This window comes from Pseudophryne corroboree, chromosome 6 (genome assembly GCF_028390025.1).
Source record: "Pseudophryne corroboree isolate aPseCor3 chromosome 6, aPseCor3.hap2, whole genome shotgun sequence".
Taxonomy (NCBI): Eukaryota; Metazoa; Chordata; class Amphibia; order Anura; family Myobatrachidae; genus Pseudophryne; species Pseudophryne corroboree.
Genome location: NC_086449.1, coordinates 39,925,985 through 39,946,057, shown reverse-complemented (window position 1 = coordinate 39,946,057; position 20,073 = coordinate 39,925,985). Strand labels below are relative to the sequence as shown.

Below are 20,073 nucleotides of genomic sequence, written 5' to 3'. Positions count from 1 at the left end.
TGGATCCTGGTGACCACGGATGCCAGCCTGAGAGGCTGGGGAGCAGTCACACAGGGAAGAAATTTCCAGGGAGTGTGGTCGAGCCTGAAAAAGTCTCTTCACATAAGCATTCTGGAACTAAGAGCAATCTACAATGCTCTAACCCAGGCGGAACCTCTGCTTCAAGGAAGACCGGTGTTGATCCAGTCGGACAACATCACGGCAGTCGCCCATGTAAACAGACAGGGCGGCACAAGAAGCAGGAGGGCAATGGCAGAAGCTGCCAGGATCCTTCGCTGGGCGGAGAATCACGTGATAGCACTGTCAGCAGTATTCATCCCGGGCGTGGACAACTGGGAAGCAGACTTCCTCAGCAGACACGACCTTCACCCGGGAGAGTGGGGACTTCATCCAGAAGTTTTCCACATGCTATTAAACCGTTGGGTAAAACCAATGGTGGACATGATGGCGTCTCGCCTCAACAAAACACTGGACAGGTATTGCGCCAGGTCAAGAGATCCGCAGGCAATAGCTGTGGACGCGCTGGTAACACCTTGGGTGTACCAGTCGGTATATGTGTTTCCTCCTCTGCCTCTCATACCAAAGGTATTGAGGATTATACGGCAAAGAGGAGTAAGACTAGTGGCTCCGGATTGGCCAAGAAGGACTTGGTACCCGGAACTTCAAGAGATGGTCACGGACGATCCGTGGCCTCTACTTCTGAGAAGGGACCTGCTTCAGCAGGGTCCTTGTCTTTTTCAAGACTTACCGCGGCTGCGTTTGACGGCATGGCGTTGAATGCCAGATCCTAAAAGGAAAAGGCATTCCAGAAGAAGTCATTCCTACCTTGATAAAGGCAAGGAAGGAAGTCACCGCGAAGCATTATCGCCGTATTTGGCGAAAATATGTTGCGTGGTGCGAGCAGCGGAGTGCTCCGATGGAGGAATTTCAACTGGGTCGTTTTCCTACATTTCCTGCAATCAGGATTGTCTATGGGTCTCAAATTGGGATCTATTAAGGTTCAAATTTCGGCCCTATCAATATTCTTCCACAAAGAATTGGCCTCAGTCCCTGAGGTCCAGATTTTTATCAAAGGAGTACTGCATATACAGCCTCCTGTGGTGCCTAAGGTGGCACCGTGGGATCTAAATGTAGTTTTAGATTTCCTCAAATCCGATTGGTTTGAACCACTAAAGAATGTGGATTTGAAATATCTCACATGGAAAGTGACTATGTTACTGGCCCTGGCTTCGGCCGGGAGAGTATCTGAACTGGCGGCTTTGTCTTATAAAAGCCCTTATTTAATTTTCCATTCGACATAGGGCAGAGCTGCGGACGCGTCCGCATTTTCTCCCTAAGGTGGTATCAGCGTTTCACCTGAACCAGCCTATTGTAGTGCCTGCGGCTACAGACGACTTGAAGGACTCCAAGTTGTTGGACGTTGTCAGAGCCTTAAAAATATACATTTAAAGGACGGCTGGAGTCAGAAAATCTGACTCGCTGTTTATACTGTATGCACCCAAAAAATTGGGTGCACCTGCTTCTAAGCAGTCGATTGCTCGTTGTTTTTGTAACAAAATTCAACTTGTACATTCTGTGGCAGGCCTGCCACAGCCTAAATCTGTTAAGGCCCATTCCGCAAGGAAGGTGGGCTCATCTTGGGCGGCTGCCCGAGGGGTCTCGGCATTACAACTCTGCCGAGCAGCTACGTGGTCAGGGGAGAACACGTTTGTAAATTTTTACAAATTTGATACCCTGGCAAAGGAGGACCTGGAGTTCTCTCATTCGGTGCTGCAGAGTCATCCGCACTCTCCCGCCCGTTTGGGAGCTTTGGTATAATCCCCATGGTCCTTTCAGGAACCCCAGCATCCACTTAGGACGATAGAGAAAATAAGAATTTACTTACCGATAATTCTATTTCTCGGAGTCCGTAGTGGATGCTGGGCGCCCATCCCAAGTGCGGATTATCTGCAATACTTGTACATAGTTATTGTTAACTAATTCGGGTTATTGTTTAGGAAGCCATCTTTCAGAGGCTCCTCTGTTATCATACTGTTAACTGGGTTTAGATCACAAGTTGTACGGTGTGATTGGTGTGGCTGGTATGAGTCTTACCCGGGATTCAAAATCCTCCCTTATTGTGTACGCTCGTCCGGGCACAGTACCTAACTGGAGTCTGGAGGAGGGTCATAGGGGGAGGAGCCAGTACACACCACCTGACCTGTAAAAGCTTTACTTTTGTGCCCTGTCTCCTGCGGAGCCGCTATCCCCCCCCATGGTCCTTTCAGGAACCCCAGCGTCCACTACGGACTCCGAGAAATAGAATTATCGGTAAGTAAATTCTTATTATTATTGTTGTGAGCCATCTTTTCAGAGGCTCCGCTGTTATCATACGGTTAACTGGGTTTAGATCACAAGTTGTACGGTGTGATTGGTGTGGCTGGTATGAGTCTTACCCGGGATTCAAAATTCCTCCCTTATTGTGTACGCTCGTCCGGGCACAGTACCTAACTGGCTTGGAGGAGGGTCATAGGGGGAGGAGCCAGTGCACACAACCTGATCGGAAAGCTTTACTTTTGTGCCCTGTCTCCTGCGGAGCCGCTATTCCCCATGGTCCTTTCAGGAACCCCAGCATCCACTACGGACTCCGAGAAATAGAATTATCGGTAAGTAAATTCTTATTAAATTGTCCGTAAGGCGAGGGACAGTCTTTAAGATCAACAAATGAAACAAGTGTTCTGGACAATTATCCGTGGATGGACCGGAGTGATTACCATTCGCACCAAGAAACCGGTTAAAATATTGTCTGGAACACTTTGCCATCAAATCGGTCCCATCCTCCAGAACTCCGTGCAGCAGAGTCCACACTCTGAATGGAGATAGTCCTCATACCCCATAGGGCAGGCCTGGCCAACCTGTGGCTCTCCAGCTGTTGTAAAACTACAAGTCCCATCATGCTTTGCCACAGTTTTGCTATTAGGGAATGCTAAAACTGTGGCAGGGCATGCTGGGATGTGTAGTTTCACAACGTCTGGAGAGCCACAGGTTGGCCAAGCCTGCCATAGGTGAACCTGTTGACATCGGACGTCTGTCACAACGCGCTCATTCTGCCCAGGAGGTTGTCGCAGAACAGGAATCGCCGCAGTGTTGTCCAAGTATCTGTGTGACGTAGAGTTGCTCCTGTTCCAAATAGCAAAATGTTGCCGTCAGCCGCACACCCCTATTTCCTAATAAACCTTCGATTTCATTCCACAGTTCACCACTCCGACCAGTGCTGCGGGTCCCCAGAGGGTATTGAGGAAAGAACACTTCCCGTCTGCTATGACATCATCACTGTCCGGTACGGTGCTGAACTCGATGGTCTTCTTCCTGTGGGATAAACAGGCTTGAACACATGACGGACACCAAGTATATTGACAGCGTGTTCTGAGTAAATTAGTACAGCCGTCCCGTGCTTCCCTTCTGAGTTAGAGACGGGTTGGTAAGAAACACCCCCGTGTGTTTCACCTCTTGCTCTGTAATTACCATGGCTGGAGGAAGAACTACCTGGTTTTTTGATGCATTATCAAATGTAATTTGTCATAGGAAGCGTCGGCTCTCAGAAATGGGATCACAAATACTGGTGGGATCGGTAGTGATGGGCAGGCACGGCCTAAATAGTCTGGGGGGGGAGCTGGTTCCTCCTGTGTCGGTCTGTGTGGGAGGAAGCTGTTCCCCCTGTATGTCTGGGTGGTGGGATTGCAGTATAAAGCTGTGAAACTAATCGCCCTGCATGTCTTGTATCCACAACAGTTTCTGCAGGCAGAGTGACAGTGACCGATAACCAACATGACAGAGCAGTGGATTGGTAAGTGCTCACTCTGTTATGTGCAACACACGTAGATCTTTGTTTGTGTATACTGAGCTGCCAGTATGTGGGCGATATCAGATAGATGGATAGATATAGAGAGACTGGCTGGGGACGTTTCTATTGTGATGCAGTAATAGCTTTAGTTTGTCTCACTGGGGGTCATTCAGCGCAATGTGTCTGAAGTTTGGCTGCGGAAAATTAAAATTTGCATGTTAGTCATCTGGAATTTCTCTGACGTCCTAGTGGATGCTGGGAACTCCGTAAGGACCATGGGGAATAGCGGGCTCCGAAGGAGGCTGGGCACTCTAGAAAGATTTAGGACTACCTGGTGTGCACTGGCTCCTCCCACTATGACCCTCCTCCAAGCCTCAGTTAGATTTCGTGCCCGGCCGAGGTTGGATGCACACTAGGGGCTCTCCTGAGCCCTTAGAAAGAAAGTATAATTTTAGGTTTTTTATTTTCAGTGAAACCTGCTGGCAACAGGCTCACTGCAGCGAGGGACTAAGGGGAGAAGAAGCGAACTCGCCTGCTTGCAGCCGGATTGGGCTTCTTAGGCTACTGGACACCATTAGCTCCAGAGGGATCGACCGCAGGCCCAGTCCTTGGTGTTCGGTCCCGGAGCCGCGCCGCCGTCCCCCTTACAGAGCCAGAAGCAAGAAGAGGTCCGGAAAATCGGCGGCAGAAGACATCAGTCTTCACCAAGGTAGCGCACAGCACTGCAGCTGTGCGCCATTGCTCCTCATGCACACTTCACACTCCGGTCACTGAGGGTGCAGGGCGCTTGGGGGGGGGGGGGGGGGGGGCGGCGGCACCCTGAGCTGCAATAAAAACACCTTGGCTGGCAAAAATACCACAATATATAGCCCTAGAGGCTATATATGTGGTAAATTCCCCTGCCAGAATCCAGAAAAAAGCGGGAGAATAGGCCGCGGAAAAGGGGCGGAGCTATCTCCCTCAGACACACTGGCACCATTTCTCCTTCACAGATCTGCTGGAAGGAAGCTCCCTGGCTCTCCCCTGCAGTCTACACTTCAGAACTGGGTAAAAACAGAGAGGGGGGGCACTAAATTTGGGCGCAATACATATATAATATAAAAAGCGGCTATAGGGGACATAACTTAGTTAGTCCCTGCATTATATAGCGCTCTGGTGTGTGCTGGCATACTCTCACTCTGTCCCCCCAAAGGGCTTTTGTGGGTCCTGTCCTCATTCGGAGCATTCCTTGTGTGTGCGGTGTCAGTACGGCTGTGTCGACATGTTTGATGAGGATAATGATGTGGAGGCGGAGCAGATGCCTTTAGAAGGGATGTCACCCCCTGCGGGGCAGACACCTGAGTGGATGGGCTTATGGAAAGTAATGAGTGCACGTATAGACTCCTTATATAAGAAAATCGACGACATGCCAAATGTGGGACAGCCGACTTCTCAGCTCGTGCCTGCCCAGGCGTCGCATGGGTCGTCAGGGGCTCTAAAACGCCCGCTACCTCAAGCAGACCCAGATGTCGACACGGATACTGACACCAGTGTCGACGACGATGAGTCAAACCTGATGCCCACTAAGGCCATTCACTGTATGATTGAGGCAATGAAAGAGGTGTTAAACATTTCTGATATAACTACTGGTACCACTAAAAAGGGTATTATGTTTGGAGAGAAAAAACTACCCGTAGTTTTTCCCCCATCAGATGAATTAAATGAAGTGTGTGAAGAAGCGTGGGCTTTCCCTGATAAAAAAATTGGTAATTCCTAAGAAGGTACTAATGGCGTTCCCTTTCCCGCCAGAGGATAGGTCACGTTGGGAAACACCCCCTAGAGTGGATAAAGCGCTCACATGTTTGTCTAAAAAGGTGGCACTACCGTCTCCGGATATGGCCGCCCTCAAGGAACCTGCTGATAGAAAGCAGGAGGCGATCCTGAAGTCTGTATATACACACACAGGCATTATACTTAGGCCAGCTATTGCGTCAGCTTGGATGTGCAGTGCTGCCGCTGCGTGGTCAGATAAACTGTCAGAAAATATTGACACATTAGACAGAGACACGATCCTGTTAACCATAGACCATATAAAAGACTCAGTCTTATATATGAGAGATGCACAAAGGGAAATCTGCCGATTGGCATCTAAAGTAAGTGCATTGTCCATTTCTGCTAGGAGAGGCTTATGGACTCGCCAGTGGACAGGAGATGCAGATTCAAAAAAGCACATGGAAGTGTTACCATATAAGGGTGAGGAATTATTTGGGGATGGTCTCTCGGACCTAGTTTCCACAGCAACGTCTGGGAAGTCAGCATTTTTACCCTATGTCCCCTCACAGCCTAAGAAGGCGCCGTTTTATCAGGTTCAGTCCTTTCGGACCCAGAAAAACAGGCGTGGAAAAGGTGGGTCCTTTCTGTCCAGAGGCAGAGGTAGGGGAAAAAGACTGCAACAAACAGCAGGTTCCCAGGAGCAAAAGTCCTCCCCCGCTTCTTCTTCCAAGTCCGCCGCATGACGGTGGGGCTCCACAGGCGGAGCCAGGTACGGTGGGGGGCCGCCTCAAGAATTTCAGCGATCAGTGGGCTCGCTCACAGGTGGATCCCTGGATCCTTCAAATAGTATCTCAGGGGTACAAACTGGAATTCGAGGAGTCTCCACCCCACCGGTTCCTAAAATCTGCCTTGCCGATTGCTCCCTCAGACAAGGAGGCGGTGCTAGCGGCAATTCACAAGCTGTATTCCCAGCAGGTGATAATCAAGGTACCCCTACTTCAACAAGGCCAGGGTTACTTTTCCACACTATTTGTGGTACCGAAACCGGACGGTTCGGTGAGACCCATTTTAAATTTGAAATCCTTGAACACATACATAAAAAAATTCAAGTTCAAGATGGAATCGCTCAGGGCGGTTATTGCGAGCCTGGACGAGGGGGATTACATGGTATCCCTGGACATCAAGGATGCTTACTTGCATGTCCCCATTTACCATCCTCACCAGGAGTACCTCAGATTTGTGGTACAGGATTGCCATTACCAATTCCAGACGCTGCCGTTTGGACTGTCCACGGCACCGAGGGTATTTACCAAGGTGATGGCGGAAATGATGATACTCCTTCGAAAAAAGGGAGTTTTAATTATCCCGTACTTGGACGATCTCCTAATAAAAGCGAGGTCCAAGGAACAGTTGTTGGTGGGAGTAGCACTATCTCAGGAGGTGCTGCACCAGCACGGCTGGATTCTGAATATCCCAAAGTCACAGCTGGTTCCGACGACACGACTACTGTTCCTGGGTATGATTCTGGATACAGTCCAGAAAAAAGTGTTTCTCCCGGAGGAGAAAGCCAGGGAGTTGTCATCTCTAGTCAGAGACCTTCTGAAACCAAAACAGGTATCGGTGCATCGCTGCACGCGGGTCCTGGGAAAGATGGTGGCTTTCTACGAAGCAATTCCCTTCGGCAGGTTCCATGTCAGAATCTTTCAGTGGGACCTGTTGGACCAGTGGTCCGGATCGCATCTTCAGATGCATCGCTTGATAATCCTGTCTCCAAGAACCAGGGTGTCGCTACTGTGGTGGCTGCAGAGTGCCCATCTTCTAGAGGGCCGCAGGTTCGGCATACAGGACTGGGTCCTGGTGACCACGGATGCCAGCCTTCGAGGCTGGGGGGCAAGTCACACAGGGAAGAAACTTCCAAGGACTATGGTCGAGTCAGGAGACTTCCCTTCACATAAATATTCTGGAACTAAGGGCCATCTACAATGCCCTAAGTCAAGCAAAATCCCTGCTCCTACACCAGCCGGTGCTGATCCAGTCAGACAACATCACGGCAGTCACCCATGTAAATCGACAGGGCGGCACAAGAACCAGGATGGCGATGGCGGAAGCCACAAGAATTCTCCGATGGGCGGAGAATCATGTACTAGCACTGTCAGCAGTGTTCATTCCGGGAGTGGACAACTGGGAAGCAGACTTCCTCAGCAGACACGACCTCCACCCGGGAGAGTGGGGACTTCATCCAGAAGTCTTCCAGATGCTGGTAAACCGTTGGGAAAAACCACAGGTGGACATGATGGCGTCCCGCCTCAACAAAAAGTTAAAAAGATATTGCGCCAGGTCAAGGGACCCTCAGGCGATAGCTGTGGACGCTCTAGTGACACCGTGGGTGTACCAGTCGGTTTGTGTTCCCTCCTCTGCCTCTCATACCAAAGGTATTGAGAATAATAAGAAAGCGAGGAGTAAACACCATTCTCGTGGTTCCGGATTGGCCAAGACGAGAGTGGTACCCGGAACTTCAAGAGATGCTCTCAGAGGACCTGTGGCCTCTACCGCTCAGACAGGACCTGCTACAACAGGGGCCCTGTCTGTTCCAAGACTTACCGCGGCTGCGTTTGACGGCATGGCGGTTGAACACCGGATCCTAAAGGAAAAGGGTATTCCGGAAGAAGTCATTCCTACGCTTATTAAGGCCAGGAAAGATGTTACTGCAAAGCGTTATCACCGCATATGGCGGAAATATGTTGCATGGTGCGAGGCCAAAAAGGCCCCAACAGAGGAATTTCAACTAGGTCGATTTCTGCATTTCCTGCAAGCAGGAGTGAATATGGGCCTAAAACTAGGCTCCATTAAAGTACAGATCTCGGCTCTGTCGATTTTTCTTTCAAAAAGAACTAGCTTCAGTACCTGAAGTTCAGACATTTGTGAAAGGAGTGCTGCATATTCAGCCCCCATTTGTGCCTCCTGTGGCACCTTGGGATCTCAACGTGATGTTGAGTTTCTTAAAATCACATTGGTTTGAGCCACTAAAAACCGTGGATCTGAAATATCTCACGTGGAAAGTGGTCTTGTTATTGGCCTTGGCTTCAGCCAGGCGAGTGTCAGAATTGGCGGCTTTATCATGTAAAAGCCCTTATCTGATTTTCCATATGGATAGGGCAGAATTGAGGACTCGTCCCCAGTTTCTCCCTAAGGTGGTGTCAGCGTTTCACCTGAACCAGCCTATTGTGGTGCCTGCGACTACTAAGGATTTGGAGGACTCCAAGTTGCTAGACGTTGTCAGGGCCCTGAAAATATGTTTCCAGGACGGCTGGAGTCAGAAAATCTGACTCTCTGTTTATCCTGTATGCACCCAACAAGCTTGGTGCTCCTGCTTCTAAGCAGTCTATTGCTCGCTGGATTTGTAGTACAATTCAGCTTGCACATTCTGTGGCAGGCCTGCCACAGACAAAATCTGTAAATGCCCATTCCACAAGGAAGGTGGGCTCATCTTGGGCGGCTGCCCGAGGGTTCTCGGCTTTACAACTTTGCTGAGCAGCTACTTGGTCAGGGGCAAACAGGTTTGCAAAATTCTACAAATTTGATACCCTGGCTGAGGAGGACCTGGAGTTCTCTCATTCGGTGCTGCAGAGTCATCCGCACTCTCCCGCCCGTTTGGGAGCTTTGGTATAATCCCCATGGTCCTTACGGAGTTCCCAGCATCCACTAGGACGTCAGAGAAAATAAGAATTTACTCACCGGTAATTCTATTTCTCGTAGTCCGTAGTGGATGCTGGGCGCCCATCCCAAGTGCGGATTGTCTGCAATACTTGTAAATAGTTATTGTTAACTAAAGGGTTATTGTTGAGCCATCTGTTGAGAGGCTCAGTTGTTTTCATACTGTCAAACTGGATATAGTATCACGAGTTGTACGGTGTGATTGGTGTGGCTGGTAAGAGTCTTACCCGGGATTCAAAATCCTTCCTTATTATGTCTGCTCGTCCGGGCACGGTGTCCTAACTGAGGCTTGGAGGAGGGTCATAGTGGGAGGAGCCAGTGCACACCAGGTAGTCCTAAATCTTTCTAGAGTGCCCAGCCTCCTTCGGAGCCAGCTATTCCCCATGGTCCTTACTGAGTTCCCAGCATCCACTACGGACTACGAGAAATAGAATTACCGGTGAGTAAATTCTTATTTTTTTGCAAGTCAATTCCAAACTTGTATGAAAACTGAAAAACCACTTTATGGATATTTATGTACCCCAAAATACTAGCAAGTCTTTAATTTGCTGAAAAACATGTGTTGCCTATAATTTCTCTTGCGTCCTAGAGGATACTGGGGTTCCATTTAGTACCATGTGGTATAGACTGGTCCACTAGGAGCCATGGGCACTTTAAGAATTTGATAGTGTGGGCTAGCTCCTCCCTCTATGCTCCTCCTACCAGACTCTGTTTAGAAAATGTGCCCGGAGGGGCCGGTCACGCTTATGGAAGCTCCTGAGGAGTTTTCTGCATTTTGTTATTTTCAGGCAGGGCTGGTTGGCACCAGACTGTCTGCTTCGTGGGACTTAGGGGGGAAGAAGACGGCCCAACCTCTCTCTCAGGGTTAATGGTCCCATTCCCTGCTGACAGGACACTGAGCTCCTGAGGGAACTATTCGCAAGCGTACCTTCCCGCAGCACGCCACCACAGAGCCAGAAGATAGAAGAGTGGTGAGTACTAAGCTGGCGTCCCGACTAGCGGGTCACCAGCCATTGTGGCGGCATAAGGGTCCGGAGACGCACAGCTTCTACACAGCTGCGTCTCAGTACATTGTACACAGTACCCACAATGGCAAAAACAGCCTTAAAACGGTTTTCTCTCCATTTTTAAGCACCAGATTACCTCAGCCAGTATAAAAAAAAAAGCGGGAAGACCGCGCGCGCCATTGAAGGGGCAGGGCCTTTACTATGAGCAGATCCAGCAGCTCACCAGCGCCATTTTCCCTCTGCAGTGGACACAGACGCTGACTGACAGGGACGCGCAGGTCCTCCGGTACCTCAGCGGTACCAGGGAGTCATAGCAGGGGGGGAGCGATTATTAGTGTACTAAGTCCCCTATCGGGGTACTTGGTCTGCGACCCAGCTAAGCTTGGCATTAGCGATAAGGGTGCGGTAGGGGCTTGCTCCAAATAACGGTCTCCCTGAAGGGCTCGTTGTGGGTTAATTGTACTTACCCTTTTCCTGTGTGTGTGTGTGTGTGTGTGTGTGTGTGTGAGCTGTCACATTTACATTATGTCAGGCAAAGAGTGTGTTTCTTGTACAGCAGAGTGTTCCTCTGCACCAGGGGGCTCACCACTGGGTACTCAGGGCAGTGCACCTTCCCAGAATAGAGGGCCTGAACCGGAGTGGGTTAATTCCATTAAGGGAATGATCGCAAATATTTTGACAAAGCTATCCCGCAATGAAAGAGACGTAATACTCAAGACAGCCTGTGGATGAGTTTATGAATAGAGACTCAGTCCCCAAACCAACGTCTCAATCCCCTTCCATTTGTCCGCAAAAATGATCTCTGGCCCATATCCTGCAGTCTGACTCTGACAGGTCAGACATGGAGGGTGAGGTGGATTTGGAGAGGGGGGATGCTACTCTGTTACAGGGAATAGCCTCTATCAGATGTTCTGCAAATTCCTGAATAAGGTGTCACAGGAGTGTTGAGGAATCTTATTTTAATGTAAAAGTCCTGAGTCACTTTTCCTGTGTCAAAGGAATTGAATACCCTGTTTGAAGAACCGTGGGTTAATCCTGATAAGAAATTTCAAATCCCTAAAGGTTGCTCTCATCCTTTTCCTCTGGAGGATAGAAAAAAATGGGAAAATCCACCAATAGTGGACGCATCAGTCTCTAGGCTGTCACAAAAAATTGTATTACCTGTCCCTGGTGCAGCCTCCCTAAAAGATACGGCTGGTCGTAAGATTGAGACTACACTCAAATCACTGTACACAGCTACTGGGGTGGCCCAGAGACCCACTATTGCATGTGCGTGGATCACAAAAGCCATTTCAATGGTCAGGTAACCTAATTGAGGTGTTAGATTCCTTGTCTAGGGGGGATGTTTTACTCCTGCAGCATATACAGGACTCTGCGAACTTTATGGTGGAAGCCATAAAAGAGATTGGTTTGCTTAATGCACGCACCACCGCTATGGCAGTGTCAGCACGCAGGGGCTTGTGTGGCTACGCCAGTGGACTGCTGATGTGGACTCTAGGAAAGGCATGGAAGGCCTACCATTCAGAGAAGAAGCCTTGTTTGGAGACTAACTAGACAGATGGATCTCCAAAGCTACTGCGGGTAAGTCTACGTATCTTCCTTCCGCAGCTCCCCCAGCCAGGAAAGCTTATTCAGCTTCAAATTTACAGTCCTTTCGGACAGCTGATTCCTCAAAGCCTTCAGCATGATAGCATGATGGTGGACCACAATGCCTGGAGGACTGTCAGGTGGGAGCCTGACTAAAATTCTTCAGTCACTTCTGGTCAAGTTCATGCCGGGATACCTGGGTCATAGATCTTATTTCCCAGGGCTACAGACTGGAGATCCAAGAGCGCCCACCTCAGATTCTTCAAATCAGGCTTACCAGCTTCATAAGAGGCAAGTATAACTTTACAGCATGCCATCCAAAAACTGGTACAGACTCAAGTCATTGTTCCAGTTCCACCTCATCTGCACAACAAGGGGTACTATTCCAATTTGTTTGTAGTACTGAAACCAAATGGTTCGGTACAAGCAATTCTGAACCTCAAGTCCTTGAACCCATTCTTAAGAGTGTCCAAGATGGATTCTCTGAGAGAGGTGATCTCTGGTCTGGAGGAAGGGGAATGCCTAGTGTCTCTGGATATCAAGGATGCGTACCTTCACATTCCGATCTGGCCGCCTCATCAGGCTTATCTACGGTTTGCACTGCAGGACTGTCACTACCAGTTCCAGGCCCTGCCATTTGGTCTCTCCACGGCACCGAGGGTGTTCACCAAAGTGAGGCTCCCATTCCTGGGAATGATACTGGACACTGAGTCGTAGAAAGTGTTCCTTCCGTTGGAAAAGGCTTAGGTAATCCAGTCGATGGTTCGGAATGTCCTGAAACCAACCCGGATATCTGTCCATCTATGCATTCGCCTTCTGGGGAAAATGGTGGCCTCTTATGAGGCGCTTCAATACGGAAGGTTTCACGCAAGACCCTTCCAGCTCGATCTGTTGGACAAATGGTCCGGATCGCATCTTCACATGCACCAGATGATCCGTCTGTCGCCAAAAGCCAGGATTTCCCTTCTGTAGTGGCTACAGACTTCTCACCTCGTCGAGGTTCGGAATTCAGGACTGGATCCTGTTAAACATGGACGTAAGCCTCAGAGGTTGGGGAGCAGTCACCGAGGGGGTGCAGATTCAAGGAAGATGGTCAAGTCAGGAAGTCATCCTTCCAATCAACATTCTAGAACTCGGGGCCACATACAACGTCCTTCTGCAGGCCTCTTATCTTTAAAGATCGGGCCATTCAAGTCCAGTCGGACAACGTGACGGCAGTGACGTACATAAACTGACATGGCGGAACGAAAAGCAGAGCAGCAATGTCAGAGGTGTCAAGAATTCTCCTCTGGGCAGAAAAAACGCTGTGGTGTTGTCAGCGGTCTTCATTCCAGGAGTAGACAACTGGGAAGCAGACATCCTCAGCAGACACAACCTGCACCCGGGGGAATGGGGCCTTCACCCGGAAGTGTTCAGGTGCTTGACACGTCTGTGGGTATATCCACAAATGGACATGATGGCCTCTTGTCTCAACAAGAAGCTCAAGCGGTATTGGTCCAGGTCAAGAGACCCACAGGCAGTGGCGGTAGACGCTCTGACTACTCCATGGGTCTATCAGATGGTGTACGTGTTTCCTCCGCTTCCTCTGATCCCAAGAATTCTCAAAAGAATAAAAAGGGGAAAAGGTTCAAGCAATACTCATTGCTCCGGACTGGCCTCGAAGGGCCTGGTACGCGGACCTTTTGGAGATGCTCCTCGAAGATCCTTGGCGTCTTCCTCTTCGCAAGGGCCTTCTGCAACAGGGCCCGTTTGTCTATCAGGACTTATCACTGCTACGTTTGACGGCATGGAAGTTAAACGGCTGATTCTAGCCAGAAGAGGGATACCTAACAAAGTTATCCTGACTATGATCCAAGCCAGGAAGGGGGTAACGTCTAAACATTACCACCGTATTTGGAAGAAATACATCTCTTGGTGTGAGAGCAGAACTTATTCTGCAATGGAATTTCACCTGGGACGTTTCCTGCTTTTTCTGCAGTGGGGAGTGGATGTGGGCCTACGTCTGGGCTCCATAAAAATCCAGATTTCGACCTTGTCCATCTTCTTTCAAAAACAATTGGCTTCTCTCCCTGAGGTCCAGATGTTTTTGAGAGGTGCTCTGCACATCCAACCTCCCTTTGTGTCTTCCACTGCACCTTGGGATCTCAATTTGGTGCTGCAGTTCCTCCAATTGGACTGGTTTGAACAATTACAGGAGGTGGACGTAAAATATCTTACGTGGAAGACCGTCACACTGTTGGCTTCAGCAAGACGTGTGTTTGAGCTGGGGGCTTTGTCTCACAAGAGTCCCTATTTAATTTTCCATGAGGACAGAGCTGAACTCGGGACTCGTCAGCAATTTCTTCCAAAAGTGTTGTCTGCGTTTCACATCAATAAACCTATTGTGGTTCTGGTTATCACAGACACTTCCGCTACTTCAGAGTCTTTGGATGTTGTGAGGGCTTTGAAGGTATACGTAAAGAGGACAGATCGTCACAGGAAATCTGACTGTTTGTTCTATATGATCAATAAAATTGGGTGTCCTGGTTCTAAGCAGACAATTGCACGCTGGATCAGGTTCACTATCCAGCATGCTTATTCCACGGCAGGATATCCGGTTCCAAAATCTGTACAGGCCCACTCTACTAGGTCGGTGGGTTCTTCCTGGGCGGCTACCCGGGGTTGTCTCGGCTTTACAGCTTTGCCGAGCGGCTACTTGGTCTGGTTCGAACACGTTAAGTTCTTATAGCTCGTTACTTTGTGCCTTCAGTTTGGTAAATCATTTCTGCAGGAACCTCAGCACTCCCACCGGGTTTGGGAGCTTTGGTACTTCCCCATGGTACTAAATGGAACCCCAGTATCCTCTAGGACGTAAGAGAAAATAGGATTTTAGTTACCTACCGGTAAATCCTTTTCTCGTAGTCCGTAGAGGATGCTGGGCGCCCCCCCGGTGCTTCGTTCTTCCTGCACTGTTACTTGGTTAAGTATTGTTGGTTCAGCTGTTGCTGTTTTGTGTGTGCTGGTACGGAATCTCACCACTATCTTTTATCTATCCGTCTCTCAAAGTATGTCCATCTCCTCGGGCACAGTTTCTAGACTGAGTCTGGTAGGAGGGGCATAGAGGGAGGAGCCATCCCACACTATCAATTTCTTAAAGTGCCCATGGTTCCTAGTGGACCAGATTATACCCCATGGTATTAAATGGAACACCAGTATCCTCTAAGGAGTACGAGGAAATTATTTACCGATAGGTAATTCAAATCCTATATTTTTTTTTTCTACCACTTCTCAAATATGTGAAAATCAACCACTTGACTTTTTTTTCTTTAAGTCCGTCCAAAACTTTGTTTATAGCCCCCTAACAGCCTTCTAATACTGTTCTGCTATCTTATTTGCCATCTTTTGTTGTGGAAGGGGGTCTGGGTGACTTTCTAACGTGGGGGACCACTTGTAAATAAACCTGGCTTCCCAAGTTGTTCTCCGCGTTGTGCTGTAGCCTCCTCAATGGCGCCTCCTGTGTGCCGGCTCAGCTGCTGAGTAGGCCGCCTCGCAGGGAGAGTTGGGCTGCTGTATGAGCCCTTATTTACAGGAATCCAGCTTTGCTGTAAAGAAAAGGTCTTCTACAATATCTCTAGAACAAGTGCAGTTGTAATGATGGGGCGTAGATCACTCTCTCACCTGCGGCTTTATCGCTTTTTCTGATCTAACAGTCCCAAGAAGAAGTTCACCATCGAAGACTTTGACATCGGCCGCCCGTTGGGAAAAGGCAAATTCGGAAACGTCTACCTGGCCCGGGACAAGAACTCCAAGTTTATCATGGCCCTGAAGGTGCTGTTTAAATCCCAGCTAGAGAAGGAGAGCGTCGAGCATCAGCTGAGGAGGGAGATCGAGATCCAGTCTCATCTCAGGTACATCTTACTCAGAGCCAGCAGGGGCTGTTTACTCTCCTCACCTCATCGCCTGAAGTCATACTCTGTTCCGCTATCGTAGGCGTTCCCACCCTCCGTTCCCGAGCACGCTAACACTCCAGATTTTAGTGGTGCTAATGCTTAAGCGCAGCTGGCTTAATTTGTACCTCCAGTTATTTTAATTTTAACCATCTGTGCTCAAACCTGGATATCGCTAAAACCTGCACAGTTAAGTGTGCCTTGAGGACTGCGGTTGGGAATGCCTGCGCTACTATAAGTACAAGTAACTGTTACAGATGTAAATTAAAGTCTCCCCCCCCCCCCCCCCCCCATCCCCCCCACCCCCCTCCTTCATTAGGGAATAAGGGGCTGGTAAGAGGACGGGATAACACGTCCGTTCATTGTAGAGACCAGTACTATCCATTGTAGCGATGGTGGAGGTTTATGAAAGGTTGGAGAGAGATAAAGTACCAGCCAATCTGCTATTGCCATGTTACAGGCTGTGTTTGAAAAGTGACAGTTGGTAGCTGATTGGTCGGTAGTTTTTGGCATGTGTACTAAGCCGTGGAGAAATAAAGTACCAACCAATCAGCACCTGTCTTGTTATTTTTTTTTTTATTTTTTTTCAAACACAGGCTGTAACACGGCAGTTAGGAGCAGATTGGTACTTTATCTTTCTCCGCTTTATCACTCTCCAATGTTACAGCTGAGCTGGTATTACAGTTTTCCCAGAACAGTCTGTGTAATGTAGTCATTGCGATACAATTATACAATATTGTGTAATTGTGTCTCTAGTGCTTCTTTGTCTGATCCTCTTCACGTGCGTCCCACAGACACCCTAATGTCCTGCGGATGTATAACTACTTCCACGACCGCAAGCGGATCTACCTGATGCTGGAGTTTGCTCCCCGAGGGGAACTATACAGGGAGCTGCAGAAGTACGGCCGCTTCGATGAGCAAAGGAGCGCCACGGTAAGTGAGAGCTGGCGGACTTCCACGCCTCTTGCGTGCCTACGGAAACGCACCCTTTCTGCCGAGGCCTCTGAACGGTAAATGACCATGGACAGTCTGGAAGAGCAGTCACATTCGTGTAGAGGTTCTACATTCGTGTCTTGGTTGGCACATCTGGCTTGTAGTAACTGATGCCAATCTCTCCGCAGTTCATAGAGGAGCTGGCGGACGCCCTGCAATATTGCCACGAGCGGAAGGTGATCCACAGGGACATCAAGCCGGAGAATCTGCTCATGGGATACAAGGGAGAGTTGAAGATAGCAGACTTCGGCTGGTCCGTTCACGCCCCCTCCCTCAGGTGTGTACTGTTCCCAGGCGCCAGGAGTATTCTGGCAAAACGTAACTACAACTTCTAAGGCGGTTTCTCTGTCTGTAGGCGCCGGACAATGTGCGGGACACTGGACTACCTGCCTCCAGAGATGGTGGAGGGCAAAACTCATGATGAGAAAGTGGATCTGTGGTGCACAGGGGTCCTCTGCTACGAGCTCCTGGTGGGCGTGCCCCCTTTCGAGAGCCCCTCCCATGCGGAAACCCATCGTAGGATTGTAAAGGTAAATAGTTCATGGTCAGTAGGTCTGGTTCAGAGATGGGAGCAAGCACGGAGCGATAATCTCCTGGATATAAACATGCAGGGGAGTAAATGTATGTATCTGCATGCAGGGAAAATACTGGCTGATTTTGCATGTAGCAAACACCTGGCAGCTTTGTTCTTGCACTGAAACCTAGAATTAATTTAAACTGAAGTGCCCCTCCCAATCCTAAATCTTTGCATGTTTTCCATCTGCTCCACCTGCAGTGTTGCCTAGCGATCGCCTCTGACTGATTGACAGGCAGAGGTGGGCGGGGCGGCACAATGGCGTTTGGCTGCCGTTTTGTGGGCGCGGTCTGGCCAATGCAGGCGTGGCTGGACTGTAGGTGTGGGCTGCAGCGGCTGCGTGACGTCACGCAGCCGCTGCGACCCGGGCAGCGACTAGTAGCTCCCAGACAGCACGCAAAAGCTGCGCTCGCCGGAGGTACTCCCGAAGTGCAAAAGCATCGCCGCTGCGCAATGCTTTTGTACTTCTGCGGGGGAGGGCGGGGCGGACTAGCCCTGTGCTGGGCCTACGATCAGGTCTGAATTAGGCCCATAGTTAGCCATAGTGCAATTGCTCCTTACTCCTGTCCAGTATCTTCAGTGTCCCAGCGTTTCTACGGAGTGCTGACTCTACTTCTCATCCTCACAGGTTGATCTACAGTTCCCGTCCTTCTTGTCCGACGGATCCAAAGATCTGATCAGCAAACTACTGCGTTATGTCCCAGCACAGCGACTAACACCTAAGGGTGTCATGGAGCACCCATGGGTGAGAGCAAACTCTCGCAGAATCCTGCCTCCCGTCTTCGGAGCCAGCCGTTAAAGTGATCCCTGTTTATGCGGTTTTGGTAGTTTTACGTCCCCACCCATGAACACCACTGGTCCAGCTGACCGGTCACGTGAGACGTTTCGCTCTGATGTCCCTCTCAAATCCAGAAACTGCCTGTTGATAAAGTGTTTATACATTTGCTGGCAGAGCGCTGGTGGGTGTCGGGGTCTATAATACTTGTGGTTGTATAAAACCGGGCGGCTTTGTAACTGTCAGGTGGCTGGGCTTGGTGTCTCTGTGATCTCTGTATATATGTGTATATGGCGGGGGGAGGGGGGAGAGAATGAATGTTTGCAGTGTTGCATATGGACCTATGGAGTGAAGACTAAGAGCAGAGGGGCTACAAGTCTGGCTGAGCACGCTAGTACTTGTGGTTCCACAACAGCTGCCGAACCCTGGCCTAAATAAGCATCACTGATTTTAAGATGAGGTTGTCTTGTTTTCTTATAAATGGGTATTTATATATAGTAAAATTGCATCAGTCTTTTACTAAAACAGTTGTTTGAATGTTTTGTGTAAAGTTGGTGACGTGTATTCCAGTTTTCGGGGCATTGTTGTATTTACTGCTCGTGTACATAAGTTTTGATATGTAAATAAACTTCATTTTTAAAACCGGTTTCTTAGTGAATTGCAAATGCTCAATGATAACTCCTCTGAATGCATGGTCACATTTTGCCATAGGGAATAAGGTCTGTGTCTAATATGTAAGGAGAAATGTGCGAGGAGGGGTTTGGGAGACTTATAATATGGGGGGGCACAGTCTATAGTATAAATGGCTGTTCTGTCAGTGAAGCAGTGTTTGGTGAGAGATGGGAGTCTTTACTGGTCTAGTCCAACATCCCATGGTGGGTGTGACTTACAGGTATAAAATACGGACTTTGATGGTGACCATTAAGGTGGGGCATCCTGTGTTGAGTCCTGACTTCTGTTCCTGCCTCATAATGGCCATAAGTGTTCTGGCAATTCCATAGTCTGTTGAATAGCCAGGAGAAATGAACACTTGCAGAAGGTGTATACCGTGACTCTCCTTGTCTCGGCTAGGGTAGGTGACTAGCGCTTATGTAGCGTGTAGAGGTGGCTTACCTGTTTGTGGATGGTCCCTGCAACACTCCTCCAGCATAGGCGGGGGTAACGCTGGGGATGGAGAGCCTGCCGTTCTTGGTAGGTGCGTGTGCCAGGCGGTCCTCTGGAGTATAGAGAATCACTTCCAGGTCACACTCGGTTGGATGGTGGCCACGTTGTCTCCAGTGTTTGGTGCTGCTGTGTGGGACCTACAGCATTCAGTGAGGACTTTAACAATATGGAGCCTTAACCCGTCTTCCCCAAAGAGCAAAAATGCACCTGTTCTAGGTAAGTCGCTTCTTTTTAAGGGTGTTTCTTATAGAAAGTTGTTTACACAGAGATTGCTCAAACCTTCTGCAGGGCACAAGTGGTGAGTTTACCTATAGCAATGGAATTAGATTCTACCTATCATTTATCGACTACATGCTATAAAATGGTAACCAGAACCAGATTAGGTGCTATGGGCTACCCATCCCCTCTGTGGAAGGTTTGATGAATTCTGACCTTCCCCCACCTCTCCTTTTCAGTGCTCTGATCTCGCTGATGGGTAGAACAGAAGTAAATCTCATCCTAGTGTTACCAGGCCATTATCAGATGTATGTGCAGAGGTTTTATGTGTGCATATGTCCCTCAGCCCAAAGAATCTAGTATCTCCTTGGTGGCTACTTCCTTGCGGGGAATACTTGCGGTATGTCACTGAGGAGTTACTGTATGTAAAGTTAAGGGGCCGAAGAGACGCTGGTAACTGGGTAAAGGTGGCGCACAGTCTGTCAGCGAGTCCCTGGGTTCTCTTATTTGGCATCTAGCAGTGAGTCTGCAGAGATTCGGGA

The 20,073-nt window shown here is 49.2% G+C and overlaps 1 protein-coding gene across 7 annotated transcripts in view; it reads left to right on the top strand.

Annotated features, from left to right (window-relative positions):
- Window positions 1-18,793, top strand: part of AURKB (aurora kinase B) — a 33,222-nt gene extending 14,429 nt beyond the window's left edge. For all 7 annotated transcript variants that reach the window (XM_063930889.1, XM_063930886.1, XM_063930885.1 and 4 more), the window contains exons 3-9: window positions 3,235-3,319; window positions 3,772-3,826; window positions 15,573-15,770; window positions 16,604-16,742; window positions 16,931-17,079; window positions 17,158-17,332; window positions 18,005-18,793. In XM_063930889.1, the coding sequence (XP_063786959.1) occupies window positions 3,235-3,319; window positions 3,772-3,826; window positions 15,573-15,770; window positions 16,604-16,742; window positions 16,931-17,079; window positions 17,158-17,332; window positions 18,005-18,175 (972 nt within the window). In that variant the 3' untranslated portion in view covers window positions 18,176-18,793. The remainder of the gene's footprint in view (window positions 1-3,234; window positions 3,320-3,771; window positions 3,827-15,572; window positions 15,771-16,603; window positions 16,743-16,930; window positions 17,080-17,157; window positions 17,333-18,004) is intronic.
- Window positions 18,794-20,073: the final 1,280 nt, after the last annotated feature.